The sequence below is a fragment of the Mugil cephalus genome, chromosome 5 (assembly GCF_022458985.1).
Source record: "Mugil cephalus isolate CIBA_MC_2020 chromosome 5, CIBA_Mcephalus_1.1, whole genome shotgun sequence".
Classification (NCBI taxonomy): domain Eukaryota; kingdom Metazoa; phylum Chordata; class Actinopteri; order Mugiliformes; family Mugilidae; genus Mugil; species Mugil cephalus.
The window spans coordinates 10227570-10251231 of NC_061774.1; the positions used below are offsets into that span (position 1 = coordinate 10227570).

A 23662-nucleotide genomic window follows, 5' to 3' on the forward strand; every position below is an offset into this window, starting at 1 on the left:
TGCAACCACCCACAAACAAGTAGGCACGAATACACGGGAAAAACACACACTCTGGATTGGACACACATTTGCCCTCCCACACAAACTGTCAAAGTCTCACATTTGAAAGCAGATCAGCCTCTAATTCAGCCAGATTAAAATGAAGTATCTCCCTTTCTCCAAAGCAGATGGTCATGAAATTCTATTTCTTCTGGATGTCACTGCACTCAGGGCAGGTAGTGTAGGTGCAGCTGGAACAGGTGTGTGATGGGGAAACAGTGCCAGGGGCTTGATCCAGATTTATAGTTAATTATATCCTGTACATTTGTAGTTCTGACACAGCTGAGCCTTAATGACACATAACTAACACGCAAAGATGACAGCTGATGAGCACACTGGATAGATTTGGTCAAGGGGAATTAAGTGAAAAGCATATTTAATTCATCAAAAAAGCAATGGAAATGAAAGAATATGCTAATAGGAACCCAACAAGTGTGATTTCACAATGGCCTGCTTATTATTGTTTGCATAATGTATTAGGTTACTTATCAGTTCAGAGGGAATGCAATGAAGCGCGTGCGCCTTTCCTGATTCATATACATCCATACTGTTTATGGAGCCGTCACGTTTACTGCCTTGACTGAGCAGGAAGTGCATAATTTTATGCCAACTGCACAAGAAGCTGCAGCTGAAACCAAAACAACAGCAGCAACATTCATTTCACTGTCATAGTCAAGTGAGAGGATTTGGTTAGTTCACATTTGTTTCCTCTGTGTCTTAAGTCGTGAATGTGGTATGTATGTGTGCGGCTGACTGTGGAGAACATACACATACCTTTTAGTAAACACATACATGCAGAAATATCACTAACTACTACATACATTCATAGCCACATACATAGTGAGACTTTGGCTCCAACAAGTCCCCACTATGTATTCAAAGGGTTAGAACTGACTGCAATCCACTCTGCACCTTTGGTGGATTACTGTGGGGGAGTTAATGTGGGCACAAAGTAAAACTGGATAGTGTGACAGCTCCTGCTGTAGAGCTCCAGCTAAACTACCGTCATTACTGGTAGAGCAGATTGGAGCATATTATTAATCGCTTTCCTAAAAACAAATCAGTATACATTATATATTCTCTAGAGAGAGAATTAACCTCACCTAGCCGTATTTCCAACACAAAAGTAAACAGTTAAGCGACAGTTTTAATGTGACAATGACAACAAAAACAACAGAAATAATAATAGTAATATTCTGACTTGATCTGAGCTAAAACTCAAACCACAAATAGTAAAAAGCTCCCCACCACATACACTTTTTAGTTTTTGTAATTAGAGAGTTGTTGTGCGCCACATTAGAGGCTTTGGTGACAAATGACTTAACAAGCTACACAGGGAGTCCTAATTATTCTGCAATTAGAAATGTAATTACGGTTTGCTCGAACGCTTCGCTTGCTAGCTGGCTAGCATTGTGAGGGAGCAGAGGCAGTTGAATATCACATTTTACTGCCAGCTTATCAGCCACGCGTAAGGATAGACAATGCTCAGATTATATTTCCACAACTTAAACTTGTGGACTGACACGGGGTGGAGTTAAGTCACTGAGGCTTGTAAACCATCATTTGGAAGCTAAACTGGAATTAGAAAAGCATGAAAACTAACATTAGATTAGGTCCATGTAAGGGTTTGTTAGATGCACCGCATATCTCCTGACCTGTTGAGTATGAGGTGGAAGGTTAGAATGTAGAGTGTTAATAGGTTCGAACTGGATTCCCCTCAGCATTTCTGCACTGAGCTGTAAATTATTCAACTTCTAACCAAACGTACTGAGAGCACAGTGCAATCAGCATAGCTCTTCTTAACGTTCCAGCTATCTTGCCACCCGGACTGGAGATTTCACTCTTTCAAAGGTTCACAGGGCCAAAACATATGCAATACAGTATTATTTATCTGTTTCTATACTCACAGTTCACCAGTTTGTACGGTGACCTGTACAAACTTTTGAGTGAATTACATTTCCATGGTTTTTCTCGTGAGATTGTGAGAACGATGCTGCGATACTGAATAAGTGAGCATATTGTTCATTTTCCCTTTTAAGGGTCTATGTGAGTGTTGCGCTTGCAGGCAGCATTGGGACCCATGCACTACAGCACATGAAGTAATGAGAAACTCGTGCCAAATATGACAGATGACGGCTAAGAGGGTATAGTCGTACTAACCCTGCCTGGAGCCCTGGATGACCTGCCAACCTGCCAACCTTGCTATGCCTTCAACTGGTGCAGGGCACAGTCCCTTTGAATGCCTTCGGTTACATTTTGGTTGGTATACAAAGTACACAGCAAAGTTTGGAAGCAATGTGAGTGGTGAAAAAGTGCTGTCTGTGTACGACAAGCCTCTTCACGCTTATATATATTTAGCAAATAGGTCAGCGTTTTGAGAAGTATACGTGTTGTCCTTGGTTGAGAATTTAATGAGGAGATCAATACCATGTGCATCCCTTCTTCAGAAATCAACACGTGGGCCAACATGTTAATTACCCAACTGAATTTTTCTGCAAGTGAATGTGACACAACAGAGGAAGAATCATGACTCGAACACGTTTGGGATCAGACTTTTAATTGGACTTAAAATCACATAAATAACGTCGGTTCATATATATTTTGTATATTATACAACTTTATATAATATATATTCCCCCTTATGTTTTACATTCCTCTCTGGCTAAAATGATCTCTGTTATATCTATGGAAACAGAAAGCACTGCATGAAGGCAACACTGCTCTTTTTGTGCTGTTTTTCAAGGTCCAAATGCCAAAAGGAGAGGAGCGCATTTCTCTTGAGTTGTAAAAAATATTTCCCAAGTTACACAACCAAAGAAAAAAAAAAAAGCAAAAAGGAGAATCTATTGCATTGTCTCTAGGGTATTACACTGCACTATAAGGAGTGGGAAGCTATTGAAAATCATTCACTGTATATATTTTTGTTGTACTGAATTGTGACACAAAAAAAAGAGCACTGCAAACTATTTGATATGCATGGCAAGGACATTTTGTGTGTCATTTTTGTTCAATGTAGAAACAAAAAAAAAAAAGGACGTTTGACTCCATATAAGAAATGTCACCATGAAGATATGGAAAGAGTTACGAACCTGTAGCAAGGTCACTTAGTCATGCAGTGACCCAGCCAAGCACACTGGCACAGATGAGTTGAGCCTGTCGGTCCAGATCACAAATCAACACATGGCCGTTCTGAGCCCGTGACCAACATTATTCAACAAGATGGGTGGATATCTGGAAGTCAGGTAAGATTCTCGCTGACATGGAAAAAAAAAAAAAAAAACTCACACTGGAGCTCTCACTGTACAGTATCCAATCCAAACTTAAAGGTGCGCGGATATTGTCAGCCACGGCATGTCAGATTTGCTTTGACTCATTTAAAAATAACTCTTAAGCTTTCCTTGCACATGATTTAAATCAGTGTGTATTTTCGGGCTGTCTGCTTTTTCAAGTCAAGGAAATAATGCGACCTGTCACAACAGAAATGTTCCATGACTGTCAACATTAACAACAGACCAGGTGATACGTCAAGGGAGTGAAAATGGCCATGAGGTTAAGTAAGACTTTCCATGACGAATGAATGTTAAAATCTTTTTTTTTTTTTTTTAAACACACAGCCTCCAGTGTCAGTTTGTCACAATCTTTCTCTACATCTCGTGCCACACAACCTCTTAAAACATCTGCATAAACTATAATACATATTTGATTGTCTGAAACAGCGCAGCTACCTGAATATCAAACCAGAGAGAAACTGTCACCCACACCAGGATCCTCCAATCTAAACAAAATGCAAAACAACGGCTCCAGCTGCAGCTCTGATTCCAACAGTGATGGAGGACAAAAAGCGTTCGGGGTCAAGTCTGCAGTAAGCGAGCGTTCGGCTGGGTCCACATCCGATGCAAAACTAGATTTGGTGAACTCGAAATGTAACATGAATCACCCAGCGAACCGCGGGATCCTACAATGTATCATGCATTTATCACGACAAGGTTCAACCTAAACGGAGCATGACGTGTGCTGGTGTGCAGGTGCGTGTGTGTTTTAACAAATCACAGAGGAAAAACACAATCATGCCATGACATTGCGACAGACGATCAATTTAAGTGTAAGTCAACGACGGGGTGAACTTTTTTTTTTTTTTTAAATAGCATCATATCATCGTGATAAAAATCCCATGAAGATCATCATAATCATATCCCTTTCTAAACAACTCTGTTCCAATGAAAATCATGAGGGAGTGGGAAAGTTGCTGGTTGTGTTCAAAGCACAAAAAAAAGAGCTTTTTAACTTTATATAGAGAGTTTTTGTAAAGTGCTTTGCGTGACCAAATAAACTGTTAAAAAAAACAGAAAAGAATATCAGTAAGGATTATTCATTACTGACCATAAAAGGTTTTGTAAATATGAGCAAATAAACACAACCAGCAGCCGCACTGACTGTCACTTTTCCTCCCCTTCACAACCGTGCCCCATTTCCTTATTTTTAAATACTCACAGAGGGGAAAGAGTGTTCATTTAAAAGTGCATCATGAACGTGTTGCGATTAATAATAAAAGTAAAGTATCTTTTCTTGTCATAAATAACACCTTCCTTTCCTCAAGTATTCAATAAACCTCTTATTATACAAGTTGAGTAGTCACGTGACGCAAATCTACCCCCTGTGATCTTGTCAATACAGTGTCTGGGAGCAAAGTTAGCACTTCCTCTATCTTGGAAGCGGTGACCCACTAACACAAACAGGGTGGATGGGTCAAATACAGGTGGAAGATCAAGGAAAAGGCCAAGTGCAGCTACTAAGGGTACAACACATGAACAGTGACAACGCAATATTTAGAACGGGACACAATAAAGTGGACTCAAAGAAGACGCAAATGCATTTTAAGAATTAAATCGATACCTTGCCTTCAAGGTATGTGAAAATATCAAAACCACTCTCATGTCTGTACTGGTACAAGGAGGTTTGAATGTTACTTTAGGTCAGTGTAGTCTCTGAATGAGTAATGTATGAATACTACCATGTTGAAGTAATGCAGTGCACATCATTATAATCCAAATATAAGAAGCTACTGGCTGCATAAAAGCATTACTTTCAGCTAACCTTGTCGCACAGTACCCACTTGAGGTTGCAAATGCTTCTATTTGAACAATGCAGTTGGCTGTGTGACATGAAAAACAAGAAGGTGAAAGCTTCTGCCATTAGACTGCATGTACATGACCGTTTCCCAGAGGCTTTATGTACTAGTTTAGTCATGGTACATAATCAAAAATGCAAATATATCAGTAGAAGGAGGCTAGAAAGCTGGAACGTCTGGTCTGTGTACTGCTAAGCTAACGTAGCTGCTGGTGCTGGCTTCACATAGAGCGCACAGACATGAGAGTAGGAGTTATTTTCTCATTTAATTCCTAACAGCAAAACCAATACATCAAGTCAGTCTTCTTTTTTTAATTAATAATTTTGAACGAATTAAAACCACAGATGTTTATCTCGTTAAAAACTCTGTAGTCCCTTGAGTCCAACTATGAAAATCAACCACAGGTGAAACTTTAATAATTCCACTGTTCATGTGTTGCAGTAGACAACTTTATGAATGGCTGACATGAAGATTCTCACTGTGGTCTTTTTCGTAGGGTCAAATCAAAGCGAGACAAATGAAAAAGGAAGACCGTAAATGGTCCTAAAAACCAGGAGTCCAGTCTTGCCCAATGACAGACTCAAGCTCTCTTTTTGTCACCGACTCCAGAGCATCAGATGGATTTATGTATATTGATGTTAGCAGTCGAGAGGCCTTGTTCCCATTCACTGATGGATTTGCAAAAACATTTGATGGCTACAAACTGACATTTTTTTTTTTCCAGACTGGTGTGCATATTTCCGACACTTTCTGAATCCATAAGAGAGTAACTAGCTTACTCTTCAGGATTAGAACAGGACTCTGTCACACAGAATTCATCATACTTCATCGCCCAGTCCATCCTTTAGTCGCTGGCCTAGTCAGTGGCAGGACTTCATCCCAGTCAAGTATGGCGATTCTTGTCGGCACAGGCCCATCTGCTGCTGCTGCTGCTCTTGGAGATCTGAGGCCACGCCATCAACAAAATCGGGAACGGGCAGCCCTGAGAGGATCATGACCGACTTGTTCCAGATCATGAAAGTGGGTACGACGGGCAGGAGGAAGGAGACTTCGAAGGTGTGAATGTGCTGGGAATTCATGGCGTCATAAAAGGACAGAGAGTTGTTGTCGTAGTCCAACAGGACACCCAGCCGCCTCAGCTGTAGGCTCGCCTCCACCAGCATCTCCTTCCCGTCGTGGCGCACCATGAAGTTGTTGTTGCAGCGTGAGAACACCCACGAGGATGAGTTCTTGCCGCTCCACTCGTTTTTCGGGGCTGATTTGTAAGCCACGCCGATGGCATACCTGCGGGGAAGGAATGATTTTGGAATCCATTAGCGATCTAACAGTACTGTCCCCCTTAACAATTTTACTTGCGCAGACAAGCTATCTCAAGCTGAGGACACGCGAGACAGGCACAGGCCCTTTGGGTCTTTCCCTCATGAAGAGGTCTACTTCACAGCCAATTAGTGAAAAGAATATAATTAGGAAAAGAGTATACACTGTGTGTGGTGAGTGTGTCTGTTGGATGTGTGGTTGTGGGGGGGTTTACATAACAGCCTAGATTTAAACTCCCTAAAGAACCATATTTCAGTTTACCAAGCCTCTGTGCAAGCCTCTGTGCATTATATAATGCACTTTTATGCAGTGTATGTGTTTCTTACCATGTGGATGCTCCGAGTAGCACCTCCCAGTAGTGGCACCCGCTGTCAATGAAGACGTTACCAGCAGCTCCATAGGAGCCTGTGCCGCTGAAACGCTCCGGGGTGTGGCTCTTCTTCAGCGAGCTCTCGTCCTTCTCCATGGTAAGACAGTCGTTGGACAGGCGCAGCTTTTTGTGGGCTGTCTTCGGGTCCAACTTGAAAGGTTGACCTGGAAACAGACACAATTATTTACCTTAGAGGGGAGTTATGTTTTGAATGATGATAACACTATTACCATCAACATACATAAATACATGGGCATACAAGGCATGATAGCATAATACAAGGCATAAATGCATATTTGAGATATTTGGTTTTTATGTAATTAATATCTTAACATTATGAGCAATTCAGTACAGAAAATAGCCATTTGTTGATTACAGTGAACCCTCGCTATAACGCGTTCACCTTTCACGGCTTTGCTGTTTCCTGGATGTTTTTAGTGCAGTTTTTTTATGCTTTTTTTTAACAGTGCATTTTACAGTGCATTGTGTTTAAATGAAGTCTCTAGGTGATAGTATGCTTGAGCAGTAGACCTTTAAAAAACTGTGTTTTTTGCATGTTTTTTTACGAAAAATTTGTATTTCGGAAAGAAAAGTAATAGAATACTGATCCCAATTGAACCGCACATTTTGATATATAACTCGTCACTTAAGGGACGAAAAAAGGGAGGAAGATGAAAAATAAAAATAATTACAAAATAGTAAGAAAAAACACGCGGGATAACAAAAGAAAAAAAATAAAGCTGACTACTTCACGGACCCCCGCGATAAACGAGGGTTCACTGTATTCTGTTTTTTTTCTAAACCTGGGCCTATATTTGCGGCCCTTTTAGCTAGGTTTTGGTCGCCACCATCTGCACAGAAAACAGCTGGCTCTTCTACTTGGTAGCTGCTAACTGCTTGGTAACCACTTGTCTTCACAGTCACTCACGAGTGTCAAATGGGAACAAGAAAGCCAGGAGATACCGCAAGATCAAAGAGCGAAAGGCCCGAGAACAAGAATAAAAATTAGAGTTAGATTTTAATTCAATGCAGCAGCAAAAGAGGAAAATAAATAGAAAGTAGGGTGAGAAGTGCTTGCAGAGGACTCACAGGGGGAGACAGAAGAGGAGAATGTTTGAAATACAAGGGTGAGAGTCTAAACTTCAAAGCCTCCCGCAGCCTTTGGTGAAAACATTTCATAACAGTGGAGGAAGCCACCCAGCATTTTCCTCTGTGCCTCCAATCACACAGACTTGGAAATTAGCTGCAGGAAATAGCCTTCACTTCCCCTGCAGTAGGTAGTGGTCGGGGCTATTCAGCGGAAACGCTACTATCCGGCTGCAACAATTCAGTTTGCAACGACACCAGTAATTTGGGTGTAATGGGTGGAAAATTGAGAGGGCAAAACCAGGAGAGTGGCAGGGAGAGAGGAGCTAAGGACTGGGGAGGAGAGGAGAAGTTGAGGGGATAATATGAGACTGAAGATTTGGTGGAGGATCCCCTCTCTACCTCTTAATGTCCGTGTGTGTGCGCAAAGGCCTCAGCCACATCCCTTCCAGACCTGACATTTAACTCTGACACCTCTCATCTCATCTCTCAGCCTCCCTGAGCCTCCCATGGCTTAATGAGCGACACAATGAGGACCCTGACTCCTCCTCCCCTCTTTCTACATGCCCTTCCCTTCATCTCTTCTCCCCAATTCTTTCATTCTCATCCCCTCTATCCTCTCTCCACTCTCGCACACTCCCGTCCAATAATCTGCGTGGTGAGTGTGCGTTACCGCGTGTGGATATGAGACGACGAGGCCAGTGTGCTGCTGGCAGCCAATTACATTAATGCGCTCTCTTCTTTGAACTGCTTATCGCTGCCAGCACAGCCATTTCCAAACACTGGGGCTCTGTCATGCCTTTCCAGGGGATGACTCCTGAGAGCCAGGGCTGGGCCCGAGGTTAGGGAAGGAGAGACGCACATGATGGTCGAGGACAAGCAGAAAAACACACAGAGCAACAACTACGCCCTACAGAAAAGCAGGCGCACTGCACACTAAATTGTCAAGTGGAAATGTTTTGAACCAGCACCAGCAGGATTGTTATATGGAGAAAGTCAAGCATAATAAGTTTAAACTGTGGCTGGATAAATATGTAAATACTGTACAAAAACCTGGCAGGAGAGTGCAAATAAAACTGGCACGAGAGAACTGTTGCATTTTTTACGCTGTTGCCAAAGTGTTTGTATTCTCTAGAAACAAAACCAAATTTTCACCCTCAATAAAACATCTTCTACAACTGGTCAACACTGTCCTAAGTTATACATCCACTCCCAGAACGAGTCACAAGCTGAGTAAACCAACACAAGTGCTGCTCTTAAACCTGAATAGTATTTTCATTCTATACCTTTACTTAAGGCTGAATGTGTGTCTTTACATTTATGTTTTACTTTTCTTAACTGAAGGAACTGAGCAGTCCCTCCACTGCTGAGGCGCCTTCATGCCGCAGAGTTGCCATGAAATGAACAGACCTAAAGTCGCAGTGAGTCTATTGGTTTATATTTGCTGGCAGCACTCGGAGAACATGGCGAATTTAATTTCTTCTGGAGCGCAACACCGACGGGCTAAAGCTGCAAAGAGGACATGTGTGGAGTTATACATCGTTATACAATTCAGAGTAAGAAAGTGGATGTTTACATCTATTAAAGTTCAGAAGCTTTTTTTTTTATGTGTTTTAACACAAATATTGCTGTCACATTTCTTAACACAATGAATAAAGACAAGATAATGGAACAGTATATGACACAGTGGAGTGGATTTCTAAGCAGTGACTGTGGCAAGTCCGTCTCCACAGCTACAGTAGTAATTAGAGATACTCTTTAACTGTCTGGAGAGATGATAACGGCTCTCTGTTAACTGCCTTCGAGCGGCGCATTGTTATGGACTGTCTTTAGTGGAAACTTGTAAAACTTGTAAAACACCACAAAAAAAAAAGACAGCATCAAGGAAAAAAGAGGAGAGAAATTAAAAGGAGCTACTGATCAGGGAACATTAATACAAAGGAATTTCATTCCAGCTTTATTCTGTTGGGTCCTTGTGAAAATGCTTGCAGTGGGAGAGCATCTGGGTAATTGACTTTATTTCAGTTCAGTCAATTTCCCTCACGCTTCTTATTTTTTCTGGCTCACATTTTTGCTGAGGGATACATTGAGCTGCCACCATAACGAGGGAGATGGGGGGAAAAAAAGATCCATTTTAATGCATAACTAAACAATTACCGAAGCAGAAGCAGCAGCATCAAGGACTCGGTGTGCTCTCCTGACACACCAGCAGTCGTAACGTAACCTTAAATCTTTTCACAGGTTTTGACATACCCGTTGAACTTGCAAATCATCACGGTATTAAAATGCATGGCAGTGGGCCACTTGGCTTTTAATTCCCTGATTCATATGTAATCCGACAGTGCTGACTACTTTCATCTGGCTGAAATACAGATGTATGCTGGTGAGATTAAAAATGCATCAAATGTGTTAACATGGCTGGGGACACCCAATAGCTGGCACAAGTTTGAAGGAGCTAGCATGAGATTTAAGAAGATTTCAGAACTTTAGTTGTCATTGCACACAAGTTTCAATGAAATATATATATATATATGTGGTGCAGACTGAAGATGCCCCTGAGACAGTCCAGCGCATAGAAGCAGGGTGTAAGATGCTAGCAGGGTCAGTGTACATGAAGAGGCACAACCAAGTGGCTGGAGTAGTGTACAGGAACATCTGTACCCAGTATGGAATAGAAGTACCCAATGGGCCACACCAAAGAAGGTGGTTGAGAACAACAGGACCAAGGCTCCGTGGGACTTTAGCTTCCAGACTGACAAACAAGTCCCGACTAACCAACCGGACATAGTGGTGGTGGACAAAGAGCAGAAGAGAGATACATCTGGCGATACCAGCTGACACCAACATCAGAAAGAAGGAACAAGAAAAGGTTAAGGCGAGTGTGGTCCCTGAGATGGTAGGAGCACTCGAGGCAGTGACCCCCCCAACAGTGGCTCCAACAGATCCTAGGAACAACACCTGAAGCCTCAGTCCAGAAAAGTGCCGTCCTAGGAATAGCTAAGATACTGTGCAGGACCCTCAAACTCCAAGGCCTCTGGTAGAGGGCCCGGGCTTGAAGATGACCCAGATGCCACCCCGTGAGGGTGAGAGGGACTTTTGTTTTCGATATTAAAAAAAGCTCTGTGTCATCCACAATATAAATATACTGCAGTAATTCAGATGGCATTTGATCTTGTCCAGATGTGGAAGTGGGGAGCCCACAATCCACTGGGCCGTCTTGATCACCCACTGCAGCTGTTTTTTTCTCTGCCATGATCATACATCAGTAGGTTAGCACGCGCTCTATGGTGCAGTGTTAAGTTAAGTTAAGTTTTTTAGGAGAGGTGGAGAGATTTAGTTCTTCCTGAGTGTTCTCAGAAAAAAGAGACAATTCTGGCCCTTTAATAATGTGGTCCAACCCAAGTCTTCTGAGATGTGCAGGCTGAGGAACTTGAAGTCTGTAGCCCACTCCACCACCTCTGCTGGTCTTAGACCAGTGTGCGGCATTCTCCACAACCTCTTAAGTAGCCATTTTTAGAGAGGAAGTTTCTGAGAGGCTTCATTGAAGTAAAGGCATGTGAAAGATTTTTTTTAAAAAAATTTTCCCAACAAGAGTCAGGGTTCTTGATGTGTAAAACGTAATCAGTCATTTAAACACAGTTACTGTCTCAGGGTTACAGTTCTTCTTTTCACTTGTATCAGTGCACATTTCAAATGTACTGCATTGCAGAGAAAGACAAACAGATATATTAAAAGGGACTTGAAGGCATTATTGATCTATATCAAGCTTTCCTTAGCGAGGTGCTGAGCTTTCTGGCCTTCAGCGCTCACATTCAGACTGACACAGTGAAAAAAAAAACTAATAATACACCTCTTCCACCTGCTGGCATTTTCACCAGCTGAGTGAGAGGATAGTGCTTTGAGCAAGCAAACATAAAACCAATGTATCAGCTGTCATGTCTGAAAAAGATAAATGAGAGTGCATGGCGGTATATTACCAAAAGTGTCTTTCAGTGTCAAATATCACCTCTTATTGGCTTGTTTAACTTTTCTTTATTGTGACTTTGTGCTTTGACCGCCATTTGATTTTAGACTGAAACTGTTTTCTTATACCCCCACATAGTATTTCATTGTACTTTGCAGGTATGTTGTACCAAACTTGCCAGTTCTTCTGTGGATTTAAGCTTTCCAAAAGGTTTCTGTCTCTTCGTGCAATCCCACACTGATGCTAGGATAATAACATGATGTCAACTTTTGTACCTTGTGTTGCTGAAATACTTTTATGCTAACGTGAAACGAGTTTCAGTCAGGTTTTAGAGTTCATCATAGTACAGAAACAGCTCTGGTTAAAGTTACCAATGATCATTGGCTTCAGACAATGGACTTGACTCTATACTTGTCCTCCTAGATCTTAGTGCTGCATTTGACACTATTGATCACAATATTTTACTACAGAGACTAGAAAGTGTGATCACGAAAAAAGGAACCGTATTAGACAGTTTTGAATCCTATCTCTCAAACAGATTGCAGTTTGTCCATGTAAACAATGATTCCTCTACTTATACAAAAAAAAAGTTATGGAGGTTCTCAGGGTTCTGTGTTAGGACCAATACTATTCACATTATACATGCTTCAGCAATATTATTAGGAAACATGGCATAAACTTCCATTGCTATGTATGTGACACCCAGTTATATTTATCCATGAAACCAGATGAAACTAATCAGCTGGTTAAACTCCTAGCATGCCTTAAAGACATAAAGGCTTGGATGACCTGTAATTTTCTACTTTTAAACTCAGACAAAACAGAAGTCATTTTATTTGGTCCTAACCATGGCAGAAATTCATTATCTAATCCCCTGGTTTCTTTGGATGGCATTACCTAGCCCTTCAGTACTACTGTGAAAACCATTGGTGATATGTCCTTTAATTCTCACATAAAGCAAGTGACCAGGACTGCTTTCTTTCACCTGTGTAATGTCAACATCCTTTCTCAGAGTGATGCTGAAAAACTAGTTCATGCATTTGTGTCTTCCAGGCTGGTTTATTGTAATTCATTACTGTGTGGTTGTCCAAATACCTTAAAGAGAGTCCAATTGATCAAAACACCGCAGCAAGAGCACTGACAACAATCAGCAGGAGAGACCGTATTAGTCCAGTTTTTAAGCTTCTCTTCACTGGCTCCCTTTAAAATCTAGAATTGAATTTAAAACCCTCCTCCTTACATACAAGGCCCTCAAAGGCCTAGCTTCATCATATCTGAAATAGCTCATTGTACCATATAATCCCAACAGATCGCTTCAATCTCAAAGTGCAGGACTACTTGTGGACCCTAGAATTTCTAAAAGTAGAATGGGAGGTAGAGCCTTCAGCTATCAGGCTCCTCTCCTGTGGAACCAGAGGGAAACTTTTAAGTTGAGGCTTAAGATTTTCTTTTTGACAAAGCTTATAGTTAGGGCTGGACTGAACTATCCCTTAATTATGCTGCTATAGGCCTAGGCTGCTGGGGGGCGATGCCCCGATGACGTGTCCTCTACTTTCTTCTCTCTGGCATCAAGCTCCTTTTTGGGTTCGGTCCTATAATCTCTTTTCCCCCATCTGATGTGCGGAGCTCCAAACTACATCTGTTGCCTTGGTCTCATCAACCTGCCCAGTCTTCATGGCCTGCAGTTATCCACTCCTACCTGAATGAACAATGCTCAAACCTGTCTATCTCTTATATTCCCAAACTGTCATGTAACATCATCAGCTATATCTTGTAACTGTATCTTTATCAGATTCTGCTGCTGGTCTCTTCTCTCTCTTTTCTGTCTCTACCCTTCTGGCCTTAGGCAGCTCCATATGAGCTGCTCAAGGTTTCTTCATGTTAAAAGGGAGTTTGTCCTTGCCACCGTTGCCTTCGGGTTTGCTCTGGAGGTTTTGTAAAGCTGCTTTGTAAATCTCAAGACAATTTGTATTGTTATTGACTCTATATAAATAAAACTGAATAGAATTAACTGCATGTTGCTGTTTGTTGCTTCATGGCAGAAAACAAACTGGAAATAATGTATAAGAATTCAGGACTCCTTAAAACATTTTATAACTTCTCTGCTTCTGCAGATTTCTTCCTTTCTAAAAAATCCTCTTTTGATTTACTTTGACAGATAGGGCATATTGACCTTGCAAGATGGATCATTGGTGGAATCAAACCCATGACACAGTGTAAACCATTTACCACTAGTTTACGTCAATGTCCCCTGCACCTTCCCCTCACCTATTCATCTTTTTCTGCTCCAATCTCTCCTCATCTCATCTCCACCTCCAACTGTTTACTTCAGGGGCAGCGTGGTAGCTTGAGGCCTGTCATCACGGATGCATGCTGGGTAAATATTATTGCAAGTCCTTTAACAGGAAGAGGGACGCGTACCCCTGGGGCACCTTGACATGTGATATTTTCAGCCCGGATTTCAGCTGCTTATCTAACACAGTGACTAGGATCTGAGGAATACACACAAACTGGACATGTGCACACGCACACAAACTCTCCGGGGTGTTTGTCGACTCCCTGCTTCGTACACACGATATGGATGCCCAGAATAGTTTACCAACAGAATGACAAAGACTGCAAAGTCAACAGTCCAGTGTTTGACTGTCAGCGAAGTGGTTGCCTAAAGGAAGGCAATTCAGATTAGTTTTTGTTTGGACACAAACAATATGCCTACTCAAAATAGAGCCTATATTTTACGGGACAACAAAAAAAGCTGCTGCATGAAGCGATATTTGAGCCTGGATTTATGATGATACTGGTACTCCTTGTTCACACTGCACAGCCACTTTGTATTACAAAAGGAGAAAAGTGGCTGTTGATGTTTGGCAACTTTACACCAGGTGACAGGTGCAAATGTCAATTCTGGTCAAACCTCAGTCAAACAGCTTATCACCTCTCAGGTTGTGAGGAACATATGAAAAACTGCAAAAATGTAATCAGAGTTGACTCCTTGCAAGCGTACTGTCATACGTCACTGTGTATGTGAACATGAAATGTTAAAAAATATCAACAGCCTGCACAGAAAAGGTTTGTTCTCTACCTGGGTATGAATTCTGAATTTGTAGATAAGCCAGTCACACCCTGTTACTGAGTAACCAGTAGCAGAGACAATCAAAATCAGACACATTAGTGTCTCTAGCCAAACCTAGAGTACAGAATAATACTAAACAAGAGACAACGCAGGTAGAGAAGACTCTGCAATTTACTGTAAGGTCAATCTACACCCCCTCATTCTAAATTTGATTCTGCTTCTCCGTCCTAAATTACCAAACGGCTCCCTCTTTGACTGCAACTTTGTTTCTTGTTGATATGAATTCATTACCGAGACAGACATCCAATTAGAAAGCATAAACAGGGCGCAGTCTAATTAAAGCTGTCTAGATTAATGTGGGTTCTTGTTGTGTCAGCCACCACTCTAATAAGCTGTGGACAAACTCAAGCTTTAATTTCTTTTCAGAGCCTGAAGTACTGTGCTTTAAATAAATGCAATGATTATTATCAGCAAAAGTTGCATGTTTTGGGGGTATGCTTTGATTTGAATAAAAAAATGTAAGCATTATTACTATTATTATAATTATTATTATAAATGTAGCTTTATTCTGTGTATTGAAAGTGAATACTAGAAAGGGATCAACATCTGAAGCTAGTGGGGAAAATCTGCAACAAAAATACTTTTATTCTGTATTTTAATCTCACCCATTGAAGAATTGGAAACTGTAGCTTGACTGGCACAGTGTAATATAACCCATCTTGGTGCAATGCTGAGATCTGGACCATACTAATGGGTAAAAAGCTTTGGACTGAGGGCGCTCATGTCTGCAGACACTCATCCCTGCAAAGAGCTATTTGGTGTCTTTTATTCGTTCAACACTCTCCCCTTCTCACTCTCAATCTGTCACTTTTCATCCACTTCCATACTCCCTCACTATATAGTAGGGTAGAAACCTGGTCACTGTGGTAAATGCGTAAGTGTGGTCATAGCAATAAAAGGTCACACACAAGCTCACATGCGTGTACACGCGCTCTCTTCATAGCTGCCTCCTTCCTCGTCATGCTTAATTCATGTTTTTTCGGGAAGCTGTGAGTTACTTCACATGCTGGTCGTGAGCATCTAATAGCGCAGGGATACTTCCATATGCCCCGGCATTATCGGGGCACTGTTCAGCCACTCAAGGTTCAATGAGTGGTTTCACTGGAGTGACCTAAAAAGCCTGTGAAAGCACTGAGACATGATTTTAAATGCTGTCTCAATCAGGCTGAGTGAATTGCACAAGAAGTGATGTGAAGCCATTTGGGGAGTGCTCCACCATTTTTGCATTGCACTTACGATGGGCTGCTTAAAACGAAAAGGATCAAAATCTCTGCAGAACCGGAGAAATTCCTTGTCAGAATCTGGAGCCCACTAGGCACAATAAGTGTTATTCTAGTAGCTGATGATGCCGCCTTGAGCCACTATAACCTGAAGCAGAGATTAAGCAAGCCTCCAGATTTGTGTTCACAACTTTTAGCTTTCACCTCCCGATGATGCCCACTCAAGTGACATTACTTGAGGCAAGCTTTCACAAGCTTAATATGGCCTTTTTCCTCGCATGCACCAGAGCTGGCCAGAACCTGCCAATAGACGTGTCTCATTTACAGGCACCAGCTAGATCTTCATTTTAACCTTCTGGAGACCAGATAATTTTTGACTACTTTTGGTTTTACCTTCATATTTCATCTTAAAAACTCTTCACCTTGTTCCCTTGTTTGGTTTCATTCTTTTCAGCACAAACTCACACACAAGTCATTTTACAACTATTTTTTCATTTTGACAAACTGCATTGACACATTGGACCTAAAACCACACTAAAACATTAAAACTAAAGTTCTGAACCATTAAATTTCAAAACTTTATGTACAAATTTTACAAATAGCAATGCTATCTTTAACTATTTCCATTAAAAAGAAGGAAATGACTGAATGTAGCGTCACTCCCACAACTTTTCCCTTTTCCTTAGCAACCCCTGACACATTTCCTGATTGGTTGATGCATGCAAGCTAGCAATCTCCGCTTACTAGCATTTTCTTTTCACAGATGTGCGCCTACATGTGTGGTTTAAATTAATTTTAAGTCTAGTTTTATTTGGTCTATTAACACAATTTGGCATATAGGCTAGAGTTAGCATTTTCTACAATAATTGAAACGGCGATTCAGTGACGCTATGTCTTGCTGCTGCATCATCTCAAACTGGTCATGTGATACGGCTGCACCGGCGGCGCGTCCGTTGACTCCAGAGGGTTAAAGTCTTTAGTATCAATATGTCTGTTTGTCTGAGATGAAGATGTTGCAAACCGTGTGAAGAATCGACAGATGGCACGAAGGCTGAAAAAAAGAGGCACCAGACGAAGAGATCATATGCCATAGCTAGGGGTAATGGAGGACAGCGAGCCAAGAGAGAGGGGCTAAAGAGGGACATGAAGGAGGAACAAGGAGAGTTTGAGGCCATGACAAGAAATTACATGAGGGAACAATGCCCTTTGAAGTCCAACATTTCATTTCAACTTCAGCAATTTACATGAACCCTTCAGTATTGATGGCAATAGTTAATGCAATAGAACACTCCAGGCTCTTGAATTAACTTGAATTAACCGTGACCTCTGAGGACAAACTAAAGCAGTTTAATCAGTTGCTATTCTAACATCTGTGATTACAGAGAAATGTGCTCAGATTTACTTAGTTAAGTGCAAAGGGCACTGGAAGTGTTCAGAGGTTGCTGTAAAGTAATTTTTTTGCACCCCTGTCCTGTCTTTTACGGTGCCATAGTAACACAGTTGGCTGCCTTCCCATTTATCTTCCACATATATAGCTCAGCATTTCGGGTGTACTTAGGAGCTACTCTTTTGAAAAGACGGGGTTGTGATGCGCGGCTTTCCAGTATCTTGCAGCGCTACATGTCACTATGTTCTTTGCTTTGCAACCATCTGCCTGAAATATAAAGAGCTTAGGCTAAAAGCTCAGAGAGCATCTCATTTAAAAAAAAAAAAAAAATGAGACAGCTAAACTTTCCGATCTCTCCTCAGACAGAGGAGGAGAGAGAGACTTCAAGCGCAACTTGGAGAACTTGTAGGTTTCAGCTCAAAATCTTGCTGCTGGAGCCCGAAACCGCTAGGCAGAGTCGAAGAAAATCCTAATAAGCCTGTCAAACTACGATATTTGTGATCAGTTTCATTGTAACCCACTTTAATCCCAAACCAGTGCGCGACTTCAGCAGAACAGATGAGCGAGGCACTTTAATCTGAATGCCACTTGCTCTGACAAAAAGAGGGCGGAGAGAGTGGGAGAGAAGTGATAAACGCGACGACCGAGGGACAAAGACGCGCGAAGGCACTGAAGCAAACGCACAGGGTGCAGGTGCCACAGCGAAAACAACAGAAACTGCAATCGTGGATAAAAATATTTAATGTGGTTTTGTTATTTTGATGGCTTGTCTAAACCAGTACACCACAGAGAAATGCCGGTTGCCAATCACAGGCTCAAAATCTCAACCAGTGTTGGCTGTGGGTGGACAAGCTTTCCCCCCGATAGCACAGGCTGCCAGAAAAGAGGAGGAATGACAGAGTGGCAGTGGAGGGGGAGAAAGAGTTGGAATTATTTTTCAGTACTGTATTGAACTAGTACTAGACACTATATTAATATACTTCACTAACATCCTACACTGAACATTGTTGTTTTGTGTGATCAAATACTATACTGTTTTGATCCTAATTTAATTTTCTGTTCCTCTTTTAATCTTTTTCTAACTCTTATAATTGGCTTCGACTCGTATGCGCACATTTATCATACACGCACTTGCCAGTTCATTGGGTACACCAGAGGACATAAATATAAGAGATAGATATAAGAGTTGTGGCATTCAGTATTTGTTTCAAAGCACTGAGAGAGCTGTTGGCTCGACTGTGCTTTCATTTTGGAGGCTGCGGTTTCTATTAGTTTGACAGCAACATTTCAGTCCGTGGGCAAAGCTACAGTAAATAATAAAAATGCTTCATAATAACAGTCATGAAAAGCATTAAGTGCAGGACTGCTCTGCAACCTTCGATTTATAAAGTGAGGGCACATGAAGCATTTAACATTCTTTTATTGGTATTATCAGATTAGATCTACAGGTACTGCATGAGGATGGAGTTCATGTGTTGTGTTGTGTTGTGTTGTGTTGTGTTGTGTTGTGTTATGTTATGTTATGGTTATACTTTGTTCCCACTAACTAATTGCATGATTTCATGTGTTTGTTTACCACTACTTTTTGCAGTGCAAATTAATAAAGAAAATACTGCAATAACAATATATTTTCCATTTTTTTTTATAAGTCATGAGCCAAAATGAGAAATATAAGAAGGTGAGAAATAATATGTCGATTATAGTAGATGAAGATCCCAGTGTGTCCAAAAACGAGTAGGTAGAAGCAAAACTTAAATATCCTGACTATACTTGTGTGCTTTGTTACAACCCATCACCTAACCCACAGATCCAACCCACAGACTGACATACACCTACTCTTTTTGGTTTGTTTTTTAAAATTAAGTTCTCCTCTTAAATTTCCCTGTCATCGAACATTACTGGAATATCACCAGGAAGTGGTTTGTTTATTGAATTAACTTAACACTTCTGAATTAAATTTGCTACTGACGGGTTGAGCCAACTCGACATGACTGAGTTGAATTTTTCTCAGCACAAACGAGCCATCCTGCTCTGAAATCTTCAATGACACTTAAGAATTATTCATAAGAGGAAGCAAAGTCATGACCCTTGGGTTTCAACATTTCTCATGACGACAGCGGCGTGAGACGATGCTGAACTATTACTGCAAACACGCGAGTACGGAAAACGTGCCGGATCTGTGCAAAGAAAGCCAGTTGTCTAAAATTAGAAGTGTTATGTAACAGTGAAATACCATGTTTCATTTCTTAAAATGTATTTACACGTCTCTCAGATACAGAGCACCATTACCATTTACATGGAGCTGTGTTTCTGAGCATCTCTACTAACCTCTCTGAGTGATATAAATCCTTCACAACGTCAACTAGCTCATCATTAATTTTAGAAAGTTAGATTTTTTTTTTTTTTTCTCCTATCTCCCACACAGTTATTGTAATCCATTTTGCAGTCATCTGGTACTGTATGTGTTCACACCAGGGCTGCCTCGTATCTTACATTACTAAGTTATTATTAACGTTTCGTTTTGTGCGCGCTTGATCTTTAGTCTTGAAGCCGGAGCCCATTTTTGCAGATGGTGCTACACTAAGACTTTTAAAAGAAAACTGAGGCTAATCAAGTAACATGTTTAGGCACAATTCTGGTCAAACACCTAATACATACTTTTAAGATACTTTCACGCTGGTTGGGAGAGACAGCGTATTTGTGAGTGTGTGAGAGAGAGAGAGAGAGAGGGATCATCCCTTGACTATGACAGTTTCCCACACACATATTTCACCCAGCTGAGTGTATCCAGATTACAGTTAATCCTAAATACCACAGCCAGACTCCTGACAGAAGCTAAGAGCAGCTGGCATATCAACTCAATTTTAGCTTCACTGCACTACGGCTGCAATTTAAGACCGACTTTAAAATTTTTATTGTGCACCCTTGGGGCACATCTTAAATTAGCTGAGGTTTTAACTCATAATTTGCCATAGCACAAAGCATACTGTGGGAGATGTTACTTATACACAAAAACACATATTATTGGTAAAAGCCCCATTACAATACTTGCTTTTTACTTGAAATGGGAGTTATTTGTTTTGCTGTGCATCATGTTTTCTTTGAGTTGCCTCCCACCTAACACAACGCAACCAGTATCAGCAGTTTTATGCAGTGTATTTGTTTTTTTGTGCTTATACTTCTTTTCACGTTTTTATTAGATATTTGTCGGAAGGGAAGCATATCAAAGGAAAAATTCAGGGCTACGACAAGATAGTACGACAGAAAATCTTGCTTCAGGGAGGAAACTGAAGAGAATAACAAAGAGAGACAACCGCAGGTAGAGAGGATGACAATTAAATAAAGTGGGGGAAAAAAACGCTTGTGCCGAGAAAACCTGCAACTGTGCATGTGTCAGAGGAAAAAAAAGAAAAGCGCGACCACGAAGAGAGGACGCCAAACATTCAGCGGTTTTCTAAAAGACATGCAACAGAGGTGTCGGCGTTTGGAGTGGTGCAGGTTTAATTCCTGCAACATCTACAGAAGCACAAGTGAGCCCAAAAGTGAGGCTGTTGCGTAACTTGGTGTAAGCTGGCAGGTGTGTAGGAGCGGAAGATAAATAAAGACAAGCTCTCGAATTCTGCTTGAAGTAACTGCGTGAGCTGAGATAACTTGCTCCGCCACCAAACAGGAAGGCATGGGACACTGAAAGAAGAACATAAACGCACAGAGGCACATATCTGTTAATAAAGAAATTAAGCTTGACGTGAGGCCTAATGTGTAGTCTGAAAGCAAGGGTTAGAACACAGATAATTTACTCTGGAGCGATGAGAAAAAGTCCAAAACTGTTGAGATGTATCTGATGAATACAGCTCAAAATGGACATCATGCTTCTATCTATAGTGTCCAAACCTGCAGTGCTTAGTGCACTCTAAGAGGTAACACTGATGCTCCCTTAAATTGTACAGTGTACATTACTCATATCCCAGCAGCATACTGATCTTATTATAGTGAGTCAGAGCAGAGGCACGCAGTAAATTTAAAGGACTGTTGTGGGAGTAAATATAAATAAGCAAGACAGTTTGAACATAAATGTAATTTTGTTTGTTTTGTTCTCATTCTAGAAGATGCAACAGTAGGAATTTTCCTGAGTGCAGACCATGTTGCAAGCACCTCACATATTTTAAAAAAAATCTAAACTGCTTCCAAGTCAGCTGCTAATTTATGAAATTTGAAGACAAACCTGTAGGAAAAAAAACTTTGTGCAGCGACAGCACGTGAAACAAACAGAGAAAACTGGTCGATTGCGTTAGACACCAAAAACAAAATTAACAAGGCTTGTAAATATCAAGAGAAAAATCAACCACGAGTGCCTCCACTTACTGTTGGTTTTGAGGCGGGCTGGCTCGCTGTTGCGGCTTCCCGCCTGGTTGATAGCCTTGACAAAGAAGATATAACGGGTGCCGCTCTGCAGGCCGTGCACGGTGTAGTGGTTCTGCTTGATGTTGGGTACGATCATCCAGCTGTCTGCCGAGTTGTACAAACCTAGCAGAGCCACACAAACACACACAAACACGCACATGGGCAGAATGAGTAACAAGGTCCTGCTGACGCTTTCAGGGGAAGCAGAGCTACAGTGCCGCCTGCTGAGAAGCTTTTTTTTTTTTTTTTTAGTGGCGTTCGTAAGATCAAAACCTCAGGGCAGCCATCGCGCTATGAGAAGCTCGGAGACCACACGGCTCTCTATGCCGTGCAACAGTTACGTGTTAGCAGAGACCCGTACCAATACCTTTCCGACAGGTTTATCATGATGCATTTCCCCCCGAGGCAAGTTTGTGTGTTCACTAAGCTGAAACTACAAGCCATTAAGAACAAGGTGCATGCAACACGGCAAGAGAATCTGGGAAGAAAGAGCCTCGGGGTAAAAGAGTGTGATAGCCTTTAATGTTCAAATGTATGGAAACGTAGCTAATACCAACATGACGCCGCCCGGTGGGCGCTTTGATTCAGAAGCTTGGAGTAGAGGGTTAGTAATGCCGGTTTAGCTCTGAAGTCACCTGCGTCTAAACACGGCCTGTTCAGTTTGAAGGAGAAAAAGGAGATGTCACTTTCGGGCTGAAGGTTGAAGACACTGGTGTGCTCCTTTGGCCTCTATTCTCGCGTGTAATAATGGAAATGAATTCACACGTTACCATTGCTGCTATTTTGACCTCACCATACCAAGTCCATACTACCGCACGTCTTCTGACTTTAGAGCTGAAACACGCAGTTTTCAGCACAAGGTGAGAGATTTGCAATAAAGATGACATAGTAGTAGTTGCAGGAGACTGTAGGGAGTTTATATTCGAAACAGATGTTTCAACACTGGCTACGGTGCTGGCTATGGTGCTCCTACACAACACGATTTATGTGTGAAAAAGCAAACACGGTTAGAAATTTTCCACCACGAGTGCTGTGAGGTCTTGGACATCACTGGCATCGTCATGCAAGTCAGGTGATGAAATATCAGCATTTCTTTTTGTCTGTGTTTTCATGGCTAGAGAATCTGTATTTAGGCGAAGGCTAATACTAACTAAATAACTCGGATGGATAGACCTTGAGCTTCACTCACGGCATTAGTGAAGACGTGCCAACTGGAGACCGGGTAGAAAGGACGCGGCTGTCACAAAGAGCCAGCCATGACGAAAACATTTTAAGCGCGCTGTAACAAACCCACGCCAACACAAACAATGCGTCTTGTTTAGTAGCACTACAGCCGAGTTTAACCTTTGCAGAGTTGAAAGTGGAAGAACAATCATTTCCATTGTCTCAGCTTTCCTCCCTGCAGAATTACAGGGAAATAAAAACCCTGAGAGGGAGAGCGCTCTCAGGGCCGTGCTTACCTTGTCCCTTCTGGTGAGGATGTGTTGTGAATTATTGAGCGAGATGGCAGCGGCATGCATAAGTAATAGCTGAGAGTCTGCTTGTAAATATAAATACCTCACGGGACGCAAATAAGGCCCTTAAAAGAGAGGCAGCTTTAAGAATGAATGAGGGGAG

At 41.5% G+C, this 23662-nt stretch overlaps 1 protein-coding gene across 5 annotated transcripts in view; it reads right to left on the bottom strand.

The window, feature by feature from the left end:
- Positions 1-2579: 2579 nt before the first annotated feature.
- The window catches only part of mid2 (midline 2), a 139381-nt gene continuing 118298 nt past the window's right edge, over positions 2580-23662 (bottom strand). For all 5 annotated transcript variants that reach the window (XM_047584753.1, XM_047584755.1, XM_047584757.1 and 2 more), the window contains 3 exons: positions 22007-22168; positions 6811-7018; positions 2580-6451 (listed from right to left, as the gene is read on the bottom strand). In XM_047584753.1, the coding sequence (XP_047440709.1) occupies positions 6028-6451; positions 6811-7018; positions 22007-22168 (794 nt within the window). In that variant the 3' untranslated portion in view covers positions 2580-6027. The remainder of the gene's footprint in view (positions 6452-6810; positions 7019-22006; positions 22169-23662) is intronic.